Raw genomic sequence first — 20,189 nt, 5'->3', positions numbered from 1 at the left:
GTAGGATCTACAAGACATCCATACTCCTCTGGAGAGATGACCAGAGGTCAGAGGGACACCCTATGGTATCTTGGCTGGCATTAGACACCTATGTGTGGTCAAGTGAACTCAGCCCCTGCATCTCAGCTATTCACTACAGACTCCTTTTATAGTCAGCAGAAGGAAATGGGCACTGCTACAGCACAGTTCCTCTGCCCTGTTCTGGAGGTGTCTTCTAAGATAAGATGCACCTCCCTCACTTTTGATCCAGTGACTTTACAAGATCCCCACTGACTACAGAAGGGGCCCGAGGAGACTGGGTTAGAAAAGAAATTTCTGCATTACAGTAGAGTACAGTATGTACAGTCTTCAGATGAATCCCAGCCGGGGGGTCTAACAAAAGGAAAATGTAATTTGCTCAAGGGGAAGTAGAGGTTAACAATTTCAGTTAATCAGAGTGCAAAAATCACAATTTGTTGGCATATAATTAAACAGCAGAAAAATAGGAAAAATATGTATCAAATGGCCTGAGAGAAGTTTTATTTAAGATGCAGACAAAACTGCCTGCCTGTCTCAAGCTGACATTTCAGCTAGACTGTGCCCTTCAGAAGATTCAAGAGTTAAAGATTTTACTAAAGCTCCTGGGGGAACAACTTGAAAATCTTATCTGGCCTCAATTCTTCCCATCTGACTTTAGGCACTGAACAAAGGTGTCTAAGTCAGAGCACAGACACTGACAGGGCTCCTTCTGGACTCAGTGGAGAGAGGCACCTTCAAACCATCGTGGGATTTTAACTAGGCTGCCATAGCTCTCCAATGTCACTGAACTCTCTCCTTCGACACAGATGTGAAAGATTCCCAGCTTATATACTGAAGCTTGCATGTTTGCAATAGACTAATTAACATTGTTTGCAGGAACTCTGAAAGATCCTGCACACGTCAACACATATTTAAATGTTAACACAATTTTAACAACACACACATGCACATGCGTGCGCACACACACACACACACATACCAAAAAACTATTACAAAAGTTACCATAAAGTGTTTTATTCTAACAGTTGCTTTCTTCAACATAGAAAAGACTGGCCATGTAGTTGCAGTAAACACTGTACTGGGACACACCTTATAAGCTAGTATATATGTTAAGAATTACTTAAGGAAGAACTAACAGTATCTTTGCCTTAAGCTGAGGTAATATCTATACTTAGAAAGAGCATCCTAGCACCCAGTTTATATGGCACCATGCAGGGTCTTAACTCACCTTGCTTTGGAGAACAAGAATTTGCTGGGCTCGTCCACGCCAGCTGCCAGAATTGGTCAAGAGACTTTGAATGTTCACATCTTCACCAACTTCATTTGCTAAAAGCTATGAAAAAGGGATTAACATCAACAATAAAGCTAGGCTTAAATGTGCTGGGGAGAAGGGAGGAAAAGCTGGTCTCTCTAGCAGTAAATACAAAACACTGTATCTATACACAGTGGCCTTTATCGCCTGTATCTGATATCCTGTGTCCCACGTGAGGTAAGCTCTTTCAGATCATTATCACAATACAGAGTGTTAGTGCTTAGGAGGGGTTTGGCTAACATGAATTATTTCACTTTGTGAGGTGGGTAATTCAGCATTTTGATGTTTGAGTAATATTCTTTGTTTCTTTAAAAATGTGAATCTGTGTTTTGCTGCCTGCCTATTGAGAGTGTCAAATTGTACTATCTAGCTGTATAGCTGGGTGTCAAACTGTGCTACTTTTGTAAAAAAAGGATTTCAAATTAATCACCAAGGTTTACTAAGCGTTACTAACAGTTTTCAATATACGCAATTATTTTTGATGTAATGAATACTTAACCAGAACTAAACAGGAACAGAGTAGAGATATTGTCTTAATACACACCCTTGCAATCAGGAATTGAGCCAATATCTCTTGCACAATTCCAACACAGCCACATTAACGAGAGCTAAAGTTAGTATGAAGAGCATTTAAATTATTTATAAAAAGGTCAGTAGAGTTCTATTTTTAGGACCATATTCTCTACTCTGATCTGCATTGCAGGTCTCTTACGCAAAGTAATGAAACCAAAGGAAACAGAGCACGTAGTAACGCATTAAAATCCATCATGAATCAACGAGGAAAAGGTTACTCTGGATGTCACTCCGACAAACTGTTTAAACATGTGCTTTAGGTGAAGCGTCATCTTTAATCCCATTGACTTCCATGGGACTGAAGCCTACATTAAAAGTAAATACATAATTAAATGTTTTGGAAAGGAGGAATGGGCCTGAACGTATGCTTCAAGTCAATCACAAACTTATTTTGCTGAACTGGGACTTTCAAACCTTAAAGAATCTGTACCCGTCATAGCAATAAAAATAATGGATACAGTCATCCAGCTGTGGTGGCAGAACTCCATGAATCTGTTTGTCCATGTGGATGTCTTTCCAATACAGCCACTACACCTGTGTCTTTTCTTATCCCCTTACAGTTCACTGGAATACTTCAAGGAGGCTAATCAAAGCTCAAAAGAAGGCTCCTTCCGATTTCACAAGAATATACCTCTTGCACAGAATCCCAGCCACAGACTGCATCCTGCAACAGTACCTTTTGGGTCATCTTCAGCTCCTGTTTTGCAGATTGGAGTTGGTTACGATACTCCATCACTTTAAAGTTGGCTGTGGTTAATTTTTCTTGCAATGCTTTCACCTCTGGACTTTCAGCCTTTGAAGAGAAGAATATACTTGGTAAGAACAGAATCCTCAGTGAAAAACTGAAGTGATTAAGATCCACAGATCCATCAGGATCACAGAATCTTTTTTTCCCAGCCCCCTGCAAATGCCTTCCCTAATTTTTGGGGTCATAGAGAAGGTACAAACAGAGCAATTTGGTCACAAAACTAGTGACAGGGATACATCCTTGTCATAAGGAAAGGACTGCACAATAGGAGAGAACTAAGTATCAGCTTCTGATTTCCTCTCTTCAGTTACAATTCGTACCAAGTTTCCTTCTATCATCTTCAGAGTTGATTGCTTGATGCCTGCATCACCACCACAAGAATGTATTTTTTCTACGGCTGTCTGTAGCTGGAAAAAAATGCATTGTTATTATAGAATGAATACAGTGAAGAGCACACTTCCATGCAATATTAATTAGCAAAAAAGTACAGCATGGATGTTTATTTACTCTAGAAAAAAAAATTACTTCATTTTCCCTTGTTTTTTAAACACAATCAATAGGAAAGCATACAATTTTTTCCTGAAATGCTTCCCAAAGAAGCATGTGTTATTTTACTGTAGAATAACTTCAGTGAAAATGTCTCTGACTTGCTGAGAGGGGATCAGTTATCAAGTATGGAGTCTTCTGGGTGATTTTATCACCATAGGTTCATAAAATAAGTGATTATATACATAAATGCAAATCCAGTACAGTACAGATCAGGATGTTGTCTCTAGACTCTAGATGCCAGTTTACCCACTCTTCAAGAATATCACAGGGTATTTCATAAAAAGCACATAGTTCTACTCACCAGAGGAATTTAAAAGGAGAAATTACTACCTACTGCCCTATAGCTGAGATTTAGTAATGGTGTTAAGGCTCTTTTTCTTTAGCTGGTAGCTCTAAGGTAGCATTTCTCAACTTGTGAAGAATATGTCTCCTATTGCTTGCCACAGCAAAGGAAGGCTGACATATAGCCCCTCCTGCTCTGAATCATGTCCTATGCTGAATTTGCAAAGACATCTTACTGGATGGGAGTGCAGTGAATTTGGAGCTGGAAAGGCCAGGAAGTGTTGCTTTAAAGGGCTGAGACTTCATTCTTTGAAGTGGGCAGAAAATCTCAATAATTTACCTGAATAAAAGAAGGCTCTAAGGAATAGCTTCTTCATTAAAGTGATATCTGGGGAAACACAGAGTGTAACTCGGAGCCAGCTCTAATGTCACCCCTTCTTTGCAAGTAAATCGGTGGTTAGGCCACCCCTTCTATCGAGTTCATAAACTCTTTTAGTCAATGGACTGAGAATGAGAGATTTCAGCTAGTGTTGGCAGCTGCTAGGTCAAATTCTAAGGAAATTCTCTGCAAACATCCATTTGCAGTCTTTGTTTACACATACCACCCTTTGCTAAGTGATTGCTCAATGGCCACACCTTCCATTTTGTTTGTGGAAACACAGTCACGTTAAAACACTTATGATTTATGTATTTTTCAGTTTTCGTACAAGCAAAGCGCTAACAATTATGTAAAATAACAGTGTTTTCCATTGGTGAAAGTACATATTGTGATGCATTTGTAAGGTACCATCACCACAATTCATTTTGCAGAGTTTAAGGTGTCTAGAAGTAGGCATAGGGGATGAGACTCAACTCACAAACTAACACGTTCCTTGTTTTCAGCGTGGGTGTCCCTATAAAGAATGGAGTCTAGTCAATACAATCAGGGAAGTCTAGTCTTCAGCTCACTCTACAGTAGACACCTACATTACATCAACTGGATGCACTGACCGCAGACTCGGCTTTGTTGCCCACCCACAGCTTTCTAGTCCCATTTGAGGCATCTGAGAGTATCCAGCAGGCCTTCAGCTGCTGCACCAGGACTGCCAGCCCTGCAAGGATGTCCGAGAGGTCAAGTGGCATCTCAGATTGTACTTTTACGCTTACGCGTGGGCAACTGAATTGCACTTTAGTTGTCTTGGTTCTTTCTACAATCAATGGAAAAAGATGGTTGTGTCTAGACAGTGATCCAGCTTAGCTTAAGAGTTACCAAAGAGATGTGAATCACTGCAGGTTCCTATCTATGACAGCTCTTCTCTTTCATCACTCAACATTTTTCATAGATACCTCCCACTGTGAAACATTGTTTTAATTTTAGCCATCTTTATATAGTTCTACTGAACAAGTACAATCCACAAAACTCAGCCAGTGACCATTAGTTTAGAGAAGAGCCATCTCAAATGAGGCTGTGAGAAAATACAGGCCATTGCCCAGGGCATGGTTCCAGTGGGGTTCACATTGTGGTTCATCTTTACCTCAGATGAGACAGATTGCTGTGCTTGGTTTTGATTTTGATGGTGCTGGTGTCTAAGGCCAGATTAGTTCATATCTAAAGGGCCCGTCTCTGCTTTGACCAGCAATTATTGTTTCTTGAAAGTTTCTGTTTGCTTTGAGTTTGATTTCCTTTCCTGAAATGTCTGTGGTCCTTTCTTTTGGGTCAATATCTGACAATATTTTAAGTTTCTGTTTGAATAATGGTCATTACACTTCTGCAGTAGGGGATTATAACCAAGTTGATTTTTCTTTAAATTATTCATGAATAATTTCATGAAATTATTCAATTTCTCCCCTACTTGTGTGATTTTTCAGGTCCACAGCTACACCTGATATTTCTTAGCCAGCCTGCCAACTGTTTGACAAGACCCCTCTGACCAGATTGCTCTGGATTTATGCAGGAGTTCTCAAAAATTTAATCTACCATTTCTTGATCTTTCAGGTAACTAGGGTACAATTCAGATAGATGCATGATTCATGGTAATAAGGGATTGTGAAAGATGGAGTCAAAATGCATTTGTCAGTATGATAAACATTATTGATGCATTTAAATGATGTCTTCTAAGGAAGCAAAGCATTAACAATTATCCACAATTTTACCAGTATTATGTAAGGGAGTGCAGTAGTAGCCAATGAACAAAGTAAACATTGACATCAGGGCATCTAATTTTCATTTCAGCAGTAATCTGAGTAAAATTATTCCTGTGAACAGTTAGCACATGTAAAAAAGTAATACTAAATCACAGAAATAAATTTGACTGAGTGAAGATTTGCTGTCTTAAGTGATATAGTTTGTTACTGTCTCAGTTCTGGAAGTACTTATGCCAGAAAAGAGCTTTCATTATGTGGATGAATAAAGTGTAGAAGAATAGAGTACTAACTCATGACTGGTATTAATGAGGTGGGAATATAAGACATAATGGTATGAAATTTGCTCCGCCTCACACACACAAAAAAAAAAATCAGAAAAATATCATTGCCATACTGCTAGAAAGGCCTCTGTGCTTCAAATACAAGTGAACGTTCCCAATTGGTATTTCATAAATCTTTCTCTCACTATAACTTACTGATATCTTTTCTTATCTCCTACTTTCTGCAAAGGTGGAAACAGCTGAGGGCACACATCCCTCTCTCCTATCATGGACAGAAGTTACAAGAACTCAAAGCAAGCATCTATGCAAGAGCAAATTCAAAATGGGAACATGAAGTAAACCTAGTTTCTACAGCTCCCCTATCCCAAAAGCTGGATTTCTATGTTTTAGCATGCAAAAAGAGAACAAGAAAAATGCCTCACTTCTTTCTCCAGCTCTTTGACTTTGTTATTCAGTTGCTTCACTTTGGCTTTTTCACTTTCAGTCTCGGCAGTTATCTCACGATTCTTTTTGGCCAATTCAACTATTTTAGTAGCTGCAACATCTCCAGCTAAACCAGAGACCCCTGAAAAGTATACAAAAAAGCAAAGGACATATTTTACAGGCAAGATTCAGAATAGATGATGCTTTTGTTCTCTGTTCAGTGCACAGTGTACTTTTATTGTCTAACCGATTTCTCTCAGAGCTGTGCCAGGCACTTAAATGAACAAGTGAGGGAAAAGAGGCGTCAGTGATTCCAGCTGGATTGCTCGGTCCTTTGAGTCAGCATCACATTGTGGCCAGCAAAGCCACATTTCACACACTTCAGCAACAGCCACGTGTCAGAAGGCCACAACAGTGGTCGTAGCAACATTACTACATAGAAAGGGTAGAGGTGCTTTCTGCTCACCACTGTGAAGGACAGTTATGAACAGGCTTTTGCAGCATATTACAGAAAAAGACAACACTCTGTTTTGCACTGGTTGTTTACTACTGGAGGAGTTGCTGAAACAGAGGTGCGAACTTTTCTAGACATCTGTCCTAAAAGGTCAGGCACACTATTACAGTTGGGTCCTGGACAACGTCCAGGAAATTGCATTGTGCCTATTTATATGTCCCTTGTGATTATACATGGAGTCTTAGTCTTTTAATTGCTCTTTTAAACAGATGCCTCATTCACCTCCTCATCAGAGAGGGTTTGATTAGTGTCACGAGTACAGTAATCCCCAGGACTGGCTTGTGTGTCACTTGGCTTTCGTTAACATCACATAGGTGAAGAAAAGTTCTCGCACAAGTGCAAAATCAGCGTGATTGCATGCAATGTCCACAGAAACCTCTCGCTCAGCAAGGAATACGAGCCTGAAATAACAAATCCTTGGTGGGATATATGAAGATTGAACTTGGCTGTTGTCAGTCTTTTTAACTCTTTCATCCTCCTTCGGTGCTCTGAAGTAAAGACTTTTCTACTGACATCTGAAGATTATATTCAAGAACCAGGCTGAGATGCAAGGATGACAGATCACTCTTAAGTGAATTGAGTCCCATAAAACCCCTAGAGACATTAAAGGGGCTATGTGGAATATAGGTGAGAACAGAATAAGACCCCATGTCACTATTTAAAAACATTGTAGAGAAAATAATAAATTCATTATTTTTAAAAGCGTTTCCACTGTTCTTACTCCTTTGTCTGATGTGTGTTTCCCCTCTCATCTAGAAGGTATTTTTTTCCTTAGTTTTCGTAATAAATAATGGCTGCTAAGGATCACTGTAAGTACTAAACTAACCAAAAGCCAGACATGTGCTTCCATGTGATAGTCTTCAAATGCATTGCACACATTTAATCAAAGCTTTTAACTCCCTTGCAATGTAGGTGAGACTCTTGCCACAATGTAGATAGGGACGACAGAGGCATGGGGCAAACTGCCACAAGCTGGCATGCGAGTCGGCCAAAGAAGCTACAACAGCACATCTGGCTCTTGGTCCTGACCCAGTAATAGCTTATCATTTCTCCTACAAGCTACAGACAGTTTTTAAGAATGAAGGTGTAATTTAAGTGTTAATTAGTTCTGCTGATTGCTGGTTTCCCCTTTCTCTACTAGCCTGGTCATCACTGGTGCCCTGAACAACAGTGGCACCCAGTGGAGGAGGCGCAGCCTGCACAGTTCAATTTTCAAAGGACACCCAAGCCACTTTAGAAGCTGGACTTTCCCTTCAGCCAGCATCCTGCATGTGCCCTATTCAGGCATTCAAACAAAAGGAGCCTGAATAAGGAATTTAACACTACATAGCAGAGAAAGCTGCAACACCGTTCTTTGACACTAACAGAAAGGTTTTTAAAATATGATTTCTATGAGTCATCAGTTTTTGTACCAATAACAGCAAGTTTGCAGAAGATCTGTGAGAACAGAGATCACTGTGTACCCCCAAAGAGCACTATACTTATATTAAGGGACAAATAATTATCAATAACAATATTTTGCGCCTTAGGTCTGACCTGACTATCTCAGATGTCATTTGGTCCTTTCAATAGCTCTCTAAAATGGGGAGTAGTAGTATTCATATTTTGCAGCTCGTGAAACGGAAGGAGAGAGTAAGGCACAGATCTTTAAGCACACATGCTACTCCACGTATAAATGTTATCACATCAAACCACTGCGAGGAACTTCCCTCTGCAAATAAAGCAATGAGACTCCTTACATGGGAGAGACGTCGATGGTTAGTAAACTATGCAAATGCAAAACAGACTCAGCTTAGACCCTTGCAAGTTTAGGTAGCAACTCTTAAATGTTGACTAAATCTACACCCAGGTGTCTAAGTATTTTCAAAGTTCAGAGCCAAGTGGTATCAGTGCTATTGCAAATTACTGGAAGCTCAACAGAGAACAAGTCTCTCTCAGTTGAGAGCTGAATTTTAGTTCTTCCTAGCAGAAGCTTATTACAGGAGTGGAAACAGAGGCAACCACAATATGACCTAAATACTCCTTTTTAGCATAAAGCAGGTAAAGAGATGTCACATGAATATTTCACTGCCAGGAGCTCACAATGAATCTGTTATTCTACCTCTGTTGTCATCAGCATCAAGCAAACACTGGAACTAACACAGTGAGAATACAAAGTTACTGTGTTTACCCGACAAAGCCAATCTGTCCTCCTGTATTTTTTTCTGGAGTTGCTTTATTTCAAAATCTTTCTCTGTCACCAGTTTGTATAGTCTGCAGTTCTCATCTCGGACCTCTCGAAGCTGATCCTGGAGCTGCTCGTTCTCAACTTCAAGCAACCTGTGAAAAAACAAGCCATAATGGCAAATGTCACTGTAACGTGCTTCAAATAGATGCTTCCAGAAATAAAATAATGAAACGACTGCATGCTAGATGAGCTGAGCTTACCAGGAGTGAGTTTACTGAATTAAGCAGAATGTCCTAAACCTCAGATCAGAACACAAGCTGGTGATCTGATCTATTCAGTTAACCTATTTCTTCTTCAAAAATTCTGCACTTCCTTGTGTTGTCTGGGGCAAAACATCACAGAAGAGGTATCCTTTCAGTGGTCTTGAGGTTACTGAATAGTCTCATCTCACTCAGACTCACTTATCTGGTGCTTCAGAGGAAACCAGGCAAGCTCACCATTCAGCATCCGTGACATTCAGGCTTTACTTTCTATACTTACCGAAGCAAATAGAAGCCAACAGAGCATCAACTACAGAAGCTGCTACTGATGTTCTCTCTTTAAAAATGAATGCTTCATAGCAATTCACAAAAGACCCATTTCCTATGTCCTCATCTGATTTTCTTGGAACCCCAGGAGGATGGACTGGCATCAGTTTGTATTGTTAATGTTGCTTTTTGGAATTCATTTAGAAACAAAGAATATCAAAAAGCCCTCTGAACGGGAGGAAACGGCCTTGCTTCTCCTAGTCTTCAGTACATTTAGTAACATTTATGGGTTTCATCTCGCTAAGACATCCAGAGAATTAATAACTTTAATCTCTTTGCTGTCCTTATATGATGGTTTCTCCTAACGTAAAAACTAGAAGCTAAGGCCTCAGGGGCTCAATTCAATTGTGGGCACTCAGGCATCTATTTGAGATGCCCTAGGATTATCTGAGCTCCCTACGTGAGGCCAGCAGCCACAATGCAGGGTTCTTGGGAAACTTCTGGGACCCAGTCAGAGAATCGAGAGCATCTCAGAGACCACTTGCCACCCATGCGTGGACATATGAACCAACCCCAAGAATTACTAACATCCTCTGACTTTAGACATACCTTTTAGCCAGGCTCCTCCAGACAGCAGCATTTCAGAATAGAAATGAACCTGTCTCCATTCCCCCGAGAGGAAGCCAAATGTGGTAAAAGAAGCTGTAGTGACACTGCCTTTGGTAAATATCTTTGTGGTAGAGACCCTGCTGGCTAAGTCAGTGGTTCCCATTCTGCCTGCCTCTCTCTTCCCATCTGAGTTTCCTCATCTCCTCCCAGCTGAGTTTCAGGATGGGGTCCCACTCCGTACCAAGACATGGGTGTCCCTCTGTGAGCAGCAAGCCAAAATGCACACGAAAGTCAAAGGAGATCGAGTCAATGCAACCAGCGCTGCCTACAGACTAGCTGCCACTGTAGGGTGACGCAAATCTGTGTTCAGTTTTGGGCCCCTCACTACAAGAGAGACATTGAGGGGCTGGAGCGTGTCCAGAGAAGGGCAACGGAGCTGGGGAAGGGTCTGGAGCACAAGGCTGATGGGGAGCGGCTGAGGGACCTGGGGTTGTTTAGTTTGGAGAAAAGGAGGCTGAGGGGAGACCTCATCGCTCTCTACAACTGCCTGAAAGGAGGCTGTAGAGAGGTGGGGGTCGGTCTTTTCTCCCAGGTAACAAGTGATAGGACGAGAGGAAATGGCCTCAAGTTGCGTCAGGGGAGGTTTAGACTGGATATTAGGGAATTTTACTTCACTGAAAGGGTTATCAAGCACTGGAACAGGCTGCCCAGGGAAGTGGTTGAGTCGCCATCCCTGGAAGTATTTAAAAGACGTTTGGATGAGGTGCTTAGGGACATGGTGTAGTGGTGGGCTTGGTAGTGTTAGGTTTACAGTTGGACTTGATGATCTTAAAGGTCTTTTCCAACCTATACGATTCTGTGATTCTGTGAATCGCTCTCTAACTGCCACTAAGTGCTCTGATGAGGGGACTCAATTCAGTTACCCACACACAGGTGCCATTTAAGCTGCCCACCCGTCCCCCAGCTGCTGCTGAAGGGGGCAGGTCTCCTGTGTCCTGTCTATCATTCCCATGTGGAACTTCCTGATACCCTACAGCATCTCAGATATCATTAGACTTCTAAGCCAGCCAGATGAATTGACACCTAGATTCTTATTATCTGCAGTGTGAGCCTGAATGTCTATGTTTTGGTGACTTATTCTGGAATAGTGTCCCACCCCTTTGGCTTATAGAGTGATTGCTCCAGACTACAACAGAAGTAGGTAGCTTGGATGATCACAGAGATTTGGATAAAGCCCAGTGGTTATAGTATATACCTGTGGCTACACACATATCCACAGACAGACAAGTCAGCTACCTCAATAGTCACCTAACTCTTTTCTATTCAAAAGTTTTAGCAAGGTTTTTGCTCCAACTGGACTTTGGAGCTTTTAAATGCACACTCCATATGTACATGTCAGAATAAATGACCCCTTAAAGCACTGCCATAAACAGCAGAGTCAATTTATGAGACGATTCACAATCCATAATTAAGAAATGCACTTCTGTTTCAAAGCTGCAAATCAAAGGGAGATCAAAGGCAGCTATTTACAAAGGAGAAGAAAGAAAGCAGCAATCTGAGCAGAGAAAAGGCAAAACTAAGTTATTCCCACATGTACCACTCATAGAAGTGAGCAACAAAACTGTGCAGATCTAATTAGAGACACATGGACAAAAAAAAATTTAACAGTTCGGGAATTAACATGAAAAACGGTTCTAAGCTCTTAACACACCTGATCAGCAATGTCTTCCTCAGAACTGGCTTCCAAGGATGGCCAGAAATCCCAACTGCACAGAGCTGGAGTCTCCTGAGGAACTTCCCCACCCCATCCCACCCCGTCCCATCATGACTCTACTTGTTACAAAGGAGGTAGCAGGTTCCACCCAAGTGGCTCAGCTACAGAAAGTCAGCCAAAAGAAACAGGCTGCCGAAAGGTAACCCTTTTCACTCTAGTTCAAGGAAACAGAGCCAGGTGAAGCTTATAAGCAGGGCCTATGACTGAAATTCAGGTAAGTGTCTTTCCCAACTGTGTTACAGTTTCTCCACGTGATGGGGAGAATCACTTAATCTTAAATACACCAAACAGAGCAGGGAGGATAAAGTTACAGAAAGAACAAAACGGAAAGACAGAAACGTCAGCTAAATACTTGCCTGAACAAAATTTGGGAACAGGATGGGAGGAAGGAAAAACGAACTCCCAAGGCTCAGAGGAAGGGAAACTTCTGAGAGGAGAATGTTTTCTAAGGGCTGCTATAAACAACTCTGACGTGCTGAAATCACTGCCACTGCAGACCATATGGAGTCCTGTTATTCTGGAACAAGTTTCTAACGTGTTGTCATGGGAATATTGCAAAGTACATCCCGGTGAATCCCTTCCAGAAGCAAATCCTGCCTGGATTTGATACACTCGTAACCACTCTTTTGCTGAACACAGATGTACATAAGCAAAGGACAATCCAGATAAATCTGCTACACCTGCCACATCAAATGGGGACTTTTAACAGTCAATGCCACTGAAAATGGAGGTAAATGATAGCTCTTGAATTACTCAAACCTAAACTACTGAATCGTAAATGGCAGAGAACTGTTGGGACTCTCCTGTACTCTGCACCTCTGAGCACACGCACTGCACCAGGATGTGCTATGGGAGCGCCTAAGCCCCTCTCCTCCACCAGACAAATCCACGTCTGAACTGTGGGAATCAGTCTCCCTCTCTATTAAAAAAAAAAAATTTAAAAAATCAGATCTCCATAGTAATCTTCTATATACTATCAGGACAAAATGTTGAAGGGAAGAGGACAGCTGGTAGAGGTCAGATCAGAAGCATAACTTGGCAAATCAGACAGCCGTGGTGAGGGACCTATGTGTGAAGAAGACAACGTACGATGCAACGGTGAGAGCATTAATTTCTAGAAGGTCAGCTCCCTGTTTCCACACAGACTTCCTTTGCAGCATCAACGCCACATTCCCAGAAGCACCTGAAAGTTTCAGTGGTTCACTCCTGGGTTCTCTGCATCTTCAGAGAAGCTCTGCTACAGCTTATGCACTTGGGCGTTTAAGGAAACAATCTTCAGAAACAAGCTGAGCAGGGAGTTGCCCAGAGTAACACAGAAGAAAGATCAGCATTTAGGGCCTAATAAACCTTGGTTAGTGGCTTGATAAACTTTGGTAGGGGTGCCCTTCCCCACTCCGGATTCTGGGAGGGGAAACTGTCTCAAAGGTCTATGCCTAACTGTGGTTTTCCACCTGTGATCTGCTGGTTTCGGCAGAGCTGCCAGCTACTCCTTCCTGCCCCTGTATCACAGTACATCACCCCATCATGGTGCCAATAAAACAGTCTGTGGGGCTAAAGCTGTAAATTAGATCACTGAAATGACTTGAGAATAAAAGTACCCTTCCCCTAGAACGCGATTCCAGTTTCCAGCAAAGAGCTGTATCAGCAGTTGCAAGTGGGGAGCAGAAGCAGGAATTTCTTCAGCTGGCTTCACCGCTAACAGGGAGCAAATCCCTGAATAGCCAACACTGTAGCAACTGCAGACATCTTTGGGATGTGTCCAACTTTAGACCTGTTCTAGTTTGTAAAAAAAATATTAATTGGGTCAGAAAGAGAGACTGACTATATCCTAAGAGGAAGATGAATGATCTGAGCTGGGGTTTCAAATCTCTGCTCCAGTAAACCGAATTATGCACTCAGCTCCAAAAACAAGATCAAGGGAGATCCACACCAGAATGTCCAATGTCCTGGTAATCCAGCTACTACCCCAATGGGTGAGATAAGACCCAAACCCCTGTCCCCAGTAAGATTTAAAGCCCTACCTTGTATAACCCTGTCAAGTATCTTAACCAGGAGGCAACTCTGTCTATGAGACCCTCCTATATAGCTGGCTGTCTTTTGATCTACTAAATCAGGTTATATTGCAAAGATAGCCAGGGGAACACTTTTCTGTGCTGCAGGCCTTTGGCTTGCACCCGTTAGTTGCTCTGCCCTTATCTGTCTTTGCAAATTATTCATGTAGGGAACGTGATTGTTTACAAGGCTAGGCAGAAGCTAACCAACAGTTCAGAGGATGTTAGTGATCCTGAATAACTGGATTTCATCAGACAGTACCTAGCTGCCCCTAGCATGTCACCCTTAACCCCTCTGTTCTTCACCTCTTCATTTGTGAAACACTGATAATAAAGAACACATCACAATGCTCTGAAGATAAACACGTTAGGGACAGTGAGAGTCTTCTCGGGATAATAAAAGCCCAATATGTGAAGACAGAAAGTGCTCTGTCAACTTAATATGAGTTTAATAAGATCATACGCAAAATATACTTCTGTGACTTCCTGAAGGAACAGTGCTGCTACATCTTTACCTTTTGCTGTCATCTTCATTTACAGGTTGTTCTGTTTCAAACAGGTTTAGATCATTCGGGATTCTGAAAGTCTCCTTTGCATTGCCATTATCACCCTTCTGACTGTTCTGCTTTTCCTTCTTCCTCTCCATTAGATTTTGCAGCCGCCTTTGCTGTTGTTCTTGATAAGCCTTAAACTGGCTTTTAAAATGTTCGTTCACTTTTATGTCTGACTCCATTGTTTACTAAAAGCATAACAAGAAGAAAATAAAAAGCGACAGAGAGCAGAGATCAACATCACTTTGAAAAACATCCTCTTCCAGCAGCTGCTTCACAGTTTTTCCTCACTGACCTCTGCAGAGTCTCCCTGCCACCTCCTCCTCTCAGCCACTGTGCTCTTCAGCACCACTGCCTTGTTTCAAGTGCCATTTTCCATAAAAGGCTTTCAAACAGACTTCAGAAAAGTTTTCGGGTCTTTTTCACTCTCGCATTCAGAAAGCAATGTTTTAAAATGTTTTTAAACAGATCTGTTCAAATAAACATTTTTACAGAAGAGTAAGTTGGTGTCAACTCCGAGCGAATGTGGCAACCACATTATACCGACTAAAAGGAACGCAGGCTCTTTGCGACCCAGGTCCATCCGGCCTTGCTTCCCACATTTCAAAGAAAGGTGCAGATCCCCCCATTTTTGGGTTAACATGGGACTGACAGGAAGAAAGATCTCTGTTTATCCTAATGCTCCCTTGGGGCACTAGACACAGAGAGTGTGGCTTTCATCTACCCCCCAAATTTCTAAGCATTAAAGTGGTAACATTAAAGCGATAATATTGCCACCCATTTAAACGTCTAGAGCTTTACTTAGTATGACTAAAGATGATCAGTTTTCTGACGTATTCCAGCCCCCTCTCCTTCTGTTTGACATTTACTGTCAGCAAAAAATCTAGCGCACCTTTGGCCTAGGAAAAACAATCAGTACAAACTTTCAAAGGCACACCCTCCACTGAGTAATTAATGCAGGCCCTTTCTCACACTAAGGCAGCAATCATCTTGATAAAGCGCCAAAATACACACCATGTCCCTGTGTGCCTGTGTGTACTGTATGGGCAGAGCCGCACTGCAAGCAGCTTTACCTCCACGCCTGCCTCCAGACATCACGGGTGTGGTACACGGTGCATTAAGGATTGACAAGTGCAAAGAGCGGAGTCCGGTGCCTCCGCACAGCCCCCAGGTCTCGTGGCTATGAGCGATGGCCTAGGGGCAACCTTTAGCCCTCCAGCCTACCTGGGTACCGACTCCAAACCTGGCGCAGAGGCATCTACCCCGGAGCTGCTGTGTGGGGAGCGGAGATTCCCTCTCTTCCCCGCCCAACGCCCGCCTTGTCCTGCGGCCTGACAAGGCCTGATAAGGCCGCACTGCCTCCTCCACCCCCGGGCCGGCGGCCCGCGCCTCCCCCACCCTCCAGCCTACCGAAACCGCCTTCCCCAGCCCCAAGGGCAGCGGGAGGGTCCCTCCGGCCGCCCTCTCCCGCCGGCTGCCCGCCTCGGCAGGGCCGGGCCCGGCTGCTCCAGCTCCCGCTCCCGTTCCCGCTCCCGGCCAGGCCGCAGCCCCACGCGGTTCCCATAGCAACGGCGCCCCGGTCGGCCCCGACGCCAAGGGCAGGGGAAGGGCAGGGCCGCGCATGCGCCGAGCCCGGACGTCGCCGCCGGAGGGGCGGGGCTCGCGCCCTTCCCCTCAACCCGGCCGCCATGACGGTTCCCCTCAGCCGCCCTGTCTTCGGTAGCGTTTGCCGGCCGCAGGGCCTCCCCTCCCGCAGAAAGCCCGGCCCCTCGGGGTTACGGCGGTGACGGGATCGGAGCTGCTCCTTATCCCGCCCCATGCTGGGGAGGAGGAGGGCAGTTAGAGGAAAAGGCCTCTGCGCGGTGGAGGGGCGTTTCCTCACGCCCTCCCCTGCGAGAGAGACCTGCAAGCAGTCAAGGACAGCAGGATTGTACCGGCTGGGAACGCCCTTTCCAGCAGCATCGCACCCTCTCAGGTGATTTTCATTCAGGTACACCAGCTCACCCCATCCCTGTGCAAGAGGATGCATGCACAGGGCAAAGTCCCCCCCCAACAAATCCATAGCCAAACACTTGTTATCTCCAGTGCTCACCCATTTATTTGTATTTCATCTCCCACTGCTCTGTACAAAATGTCACAGACAGAGGTGCAGTATGTACCTTGCAGTATTCGTTACAAAGAGACATCATACTGTCACCATGGAATGTAAGCTAATAGGAGAAAATGAGGTTTATACAAATTGGCTTTATCAACACATTTATTTTTTGTGACTGCTGTTGGAGATACAAGGGGTTCAAGTGTAAAATAGCAGTGGCAATTTACAGAGAAGGGTTTTAACACCTCATCGAAGATGATGGGGCATTTCAGATTAAATGTTTTAAAATTTCTATGGGGAATGATACTGCAGAAGTCATAGAATCATAGAATGGTTTGAGTTGGAAGGGACCTTAAAGATCATCTCGTTCCAACCCCCTGCCATGGGCAGGGACACCTTCCACTAGACCAGGTTGCTCAAAGCCCCACCCGACCTGGCCTTGGAACACTTCCAGGGGTGGGGCATCCACAACTTCTCTGGATGACCTGTTCCAGTGCCTCACCACCCTCATAGTGAAGAATTTAATCCTTATATCTAATCTAAACCTACCCACTTTCAGTTTAAAGCCATTACCCCTTGTCCTATCACCACATGCCCTTGTAAAAAGTCCCTCTCCAGCTTTCTTGTAGGCCCCCTTCACATGCTGGAAAGCTGCTAGAAGGTCACCCCGGAGCCTTCTCCAGGCTGAACAACCCCAGCTCTCTCAGCCTGTCTTCGTAGGAGAGGTGCTCCAGCCCTCTGGTCATCTTCATGGCCCTCCTCTGGACTTGCTCCAACAGCTCCATGTCCTTCTTATGTTGAGGCCCCCAGAGCTGCATGCAGTACTCCAGATGGGGTCTCACAAGAGTGGAGTAGAGGGGCAGAATCACCTCCCTCAACCTGCTGGCCACGCTTCTTTTGATGCAGCCCAGGATACAGTTGGCTTTCTGGGCTGCAAGTGCACATTGCCGGGTCATGTTGAGCTTCTCATCAACCAACACCCCCATGTCCTTCTCCTCAGGGCTGCTCTCAATCCATTCTCTGCCCAGCCTGTATTTGTGCTTGGGATTGCCCTGACCCATGTGCAGGACCTTGCACTTGGCTTTGTTGAACTTCATGAGGTTCACACGGGGCCACCTCTAAAGCCTGTCAGGGTCCCTCTGGATGGCATCCCTCCCCTCCAGCATGTCGACTGCACCACACAGCTTGGTGTTGTCGGCAAACTTGCTGAGGGTGCACTCAATGCCACAGTCCATGTTGCCGACAAAGATGTTAAACAGCACCGGTCCCAATACCGACCCCTGAGGAATGCCACTCGTCACTGGTCTCCACTTGGATATCGAGCCGTTGACCGCAACTCTTTGAGTGTGACCATCCAGCCAATTCCTTATCCACCGAGTGGTCCATCTGTCAAATCCACGTCTCTCCAATTTAGAGACAAAGATGTTGTGTGGGACAGTGTCAGATGCTTTGCACAAGTCCAGGTAGATGACATCAGTTGCTCTCCCCTTATCCACCAACACTGTAACCCTGTTGTAGAAGGCCACCAAATTTGTCAGGCACAATTTGCCCTTAGTGAAGCCATGTTGGCTGTCACCAATCACCTCCTTATTTTCCATGTGCCTTAGCATAGTTTCCAGGAGGATCTGCTCCATGATCTTGCCGGGCACAGAGGTGAGACTGACTGGCCTGTAGTTCCCCAGGTCATCTTTTTTTTCCTTTTTTAAAAATTGAGGTTATGTTTCCCTTTTCCAGTCAGTGGGAACTTCACCGGACTGCCACAACTTCTCAAATATGATGGATAGTGGCTTAGCATCACCAGTTCCCTCAGGACCTGCAGATGCATCTCATCAGGTCCTATAGACTTGTGCACCTTCAGGTGCCTTAGATGGTCTTGAACCTGATCTTCTCCTACAGTGGGCAGTTCTTCATTCTCCGAGTCCCTGCCTTTGCCTTCTGCGACTTGGGCGGTGTGGCTTGAGCACTTGCCGGTGAGGACTGAGGCAAAAAAGCCATTGAGTACCTCAGCCTTCTCCATATCCTGGGTAACCTGGTCTCCCGTTTCCTTCTGGAGAGGGCCTACATTTTCCCTAGTCTTCCTTTTATCACTGACATACCTATAGAAGCTGTTCTTGTTGCCCTTGATGTCCCTGGCCAGATTTAATTCTACCAGGGCTTTAGCTTTCCTAACCTGATCCCTGGCTGCTCAGACAATTTCTCTATTCCTCCCAGGCTACCTGTCCTTGCTTGCACCCTCTGTAGGCTTCCTTTTTGTGTTTGAGTTTGTCCAGGAGCAACTTGTTCATCCATGCAGGCCTCCTGGTGTTTTTACCTGTCTTCCTCTTTGTTGGGATGGATCGCTTCTGAGCTTGGAGGAGGTGATCTCTGAATATTAACCAGCTTTCTTGGACCCCTCTTCACTCCAGGGCTTTATCCCATAGTACTCTACCAAGCAGATCCCTGAAGAGGCCAAAGCCTGCTCTCCTGAAGTCCAGGGTACTGAGCTTGCTGTGCACCCTTCTCGATGCCCTAAGGATCTTGAACTCCACCATTTCATGGTCACTACAGCCAAGGCTGCCCTTGAGCTTCACATTCCCCTCCTTGTTGGTGAGAACAAGGTCCAGCATAGCACCTCTCCTCGTTGGCTCCTCTGTCACTTGGAGAAGGAAGTTATCATCAACGCATTCCAGGAACCTCCCAGATTGCTTATGCCCTCCTGCGTTGTCCCTCCAACAGATATCGGGGTGGTTGAAATCCCCCATGAGGACCAGGGCTTGTGAACATGAGGCTGCTCCTATCTGTCTACAGAGCGCCTCATCCGCTCGGTCTTCCTGGTCAAGTGGCCTGTAGCAGACCCCCACTGTAATGTCACCTGTCCCAGCCCTCCCTTTAATCCTGACCCATAAGCTCTTGGTTGGCTCCTCATCCATCCCCAGGCAGAGCTCCATGCGCTCCAGCTGGTCACTGACATAGAGGGCAACACCCCCTCCTCGTCTCCCCTGTCTGTCCTTCTTGAAGAGCCCATATCCTTCCATTCCAACACTCCAGTCATAAGAGCCATTCTGCCACATCTCCGTGATGCCAGTAAGATCGTGGCTCTGCAGGCGTGCGCATGTCTAACTCTTGTTTATTCCCCATGCTATGTGCGTTTGCATAGAGGCATTCAAGTTGGAGCCCCGATGAAGCTGACTTACCAGCAGGAGCGGCTGGAATTCCTTTGTGCTGCTCTTCAGGTGCTCTCCTGCTGACCTGTGATCCTTCTCCAGGCTCTGGGCACCTATTGCTGGCACTGGCATCAAACTAGTAGGAGCGGGATGGACTGAGGTTCCCCTCCCCTGGCAACTTTAGTTTAAAGCCCTCTTCGCCAGCCTGTGACCGAAGATGCTCTTTCCCCTTTTCTGACAGATGGACCCCAGCAGACCAGGTTTCTCAAAGTGAGTCCCATGGTCTAAGTAGCCAAATCCCTGGCTGTGGCACCAGTCCTGTAAGCATTTGTCGATTTGCCAGATTTCACTGGCCCTTTCAAACCCCTTCCCTTTGACCGGGAGGACTGATGAAAAAACTACCTGCGCTCCAGAGTCCCTTACTGCCATTCCCAGGGCTCTGTAATCC

At 44.7% G+C, this 20,189-nt stretch overlaps 1 protein-coding gene across 7 annotated transcripts in view; it reads right to left on the bottom strand.

Moving 5' to 3' along the window:
* Positions 1-16,085, bottom strand: part of CCDC13 (coiled-coil domain containing 13) — a 34,892-nt gene extending 18,807 nt beyond the window's left edge. For 4 of the 7 annotated variants that reach the window (XM_075492223.1, XM_075492228.1, XM_075492230.1 and 1 more), the window contains exons 1-8: positions 15,914-16,085; positions 14,799-14,973; positions 14,468-14,691; positions 8,995-9,143; positions 6,310-6,452; positions 2,972-3,058; positions 2,580-2,696; positions 1,247-1,351 (exon numbers count right to left, since the gene is read on the bottom strand). In XM_075492223.1, coding sequence (XP_075348338.1) covers positions 1,247-1,351; positions 2,580-2,696; positions 2,972-3,058; positions 6,310-6,452; positions 8,995-9,143; positions 14,468-14,685 — 819 coding nt within the window. In that variant the 5' untranslated portion in view covers positions 14,686-14,691; positions 14,799-14,973; positions 15,914-16,085. Of the gene's footprint in view, positions 1-1,246; positions 1,352-2,579; positions 2,697-2,971; positions 3,059-6,309; positions 6,453-8,994; positions 9,144-14,467; positions 14,692-14,798; positions 14,974-15,727; positions 15,849-15,913 lie in introns of those variants that run through there. The other 3 variants (XM_075492225.1, XM_075492224.1, XM_075492226.1) reach the window with 3 other exon arrangements.
* Between the last annotated feature and the right edge of the window lie 4,104 nt (positions 16,086-20,189).

This window comes from Mycteria americana, chromosome 2, assembly GCF_035582795.1.
Source record: "Mycteria americana isolate JAX WOST 10 ecotype Jacksonville Zoo and Gardens chromosome 2, USCA_MyAme_1.0, whole genome shotgun sequence".
Taxonomy (NCBI): Eukaryota; Metazoa; Chordata; class Aves; order Ciconiiformes; family Ciconiidae; genus Mycteria; species Mycteria americana.
This window is presented reverse-complemented; position numbering and strand designations above follow the sequence as displayed.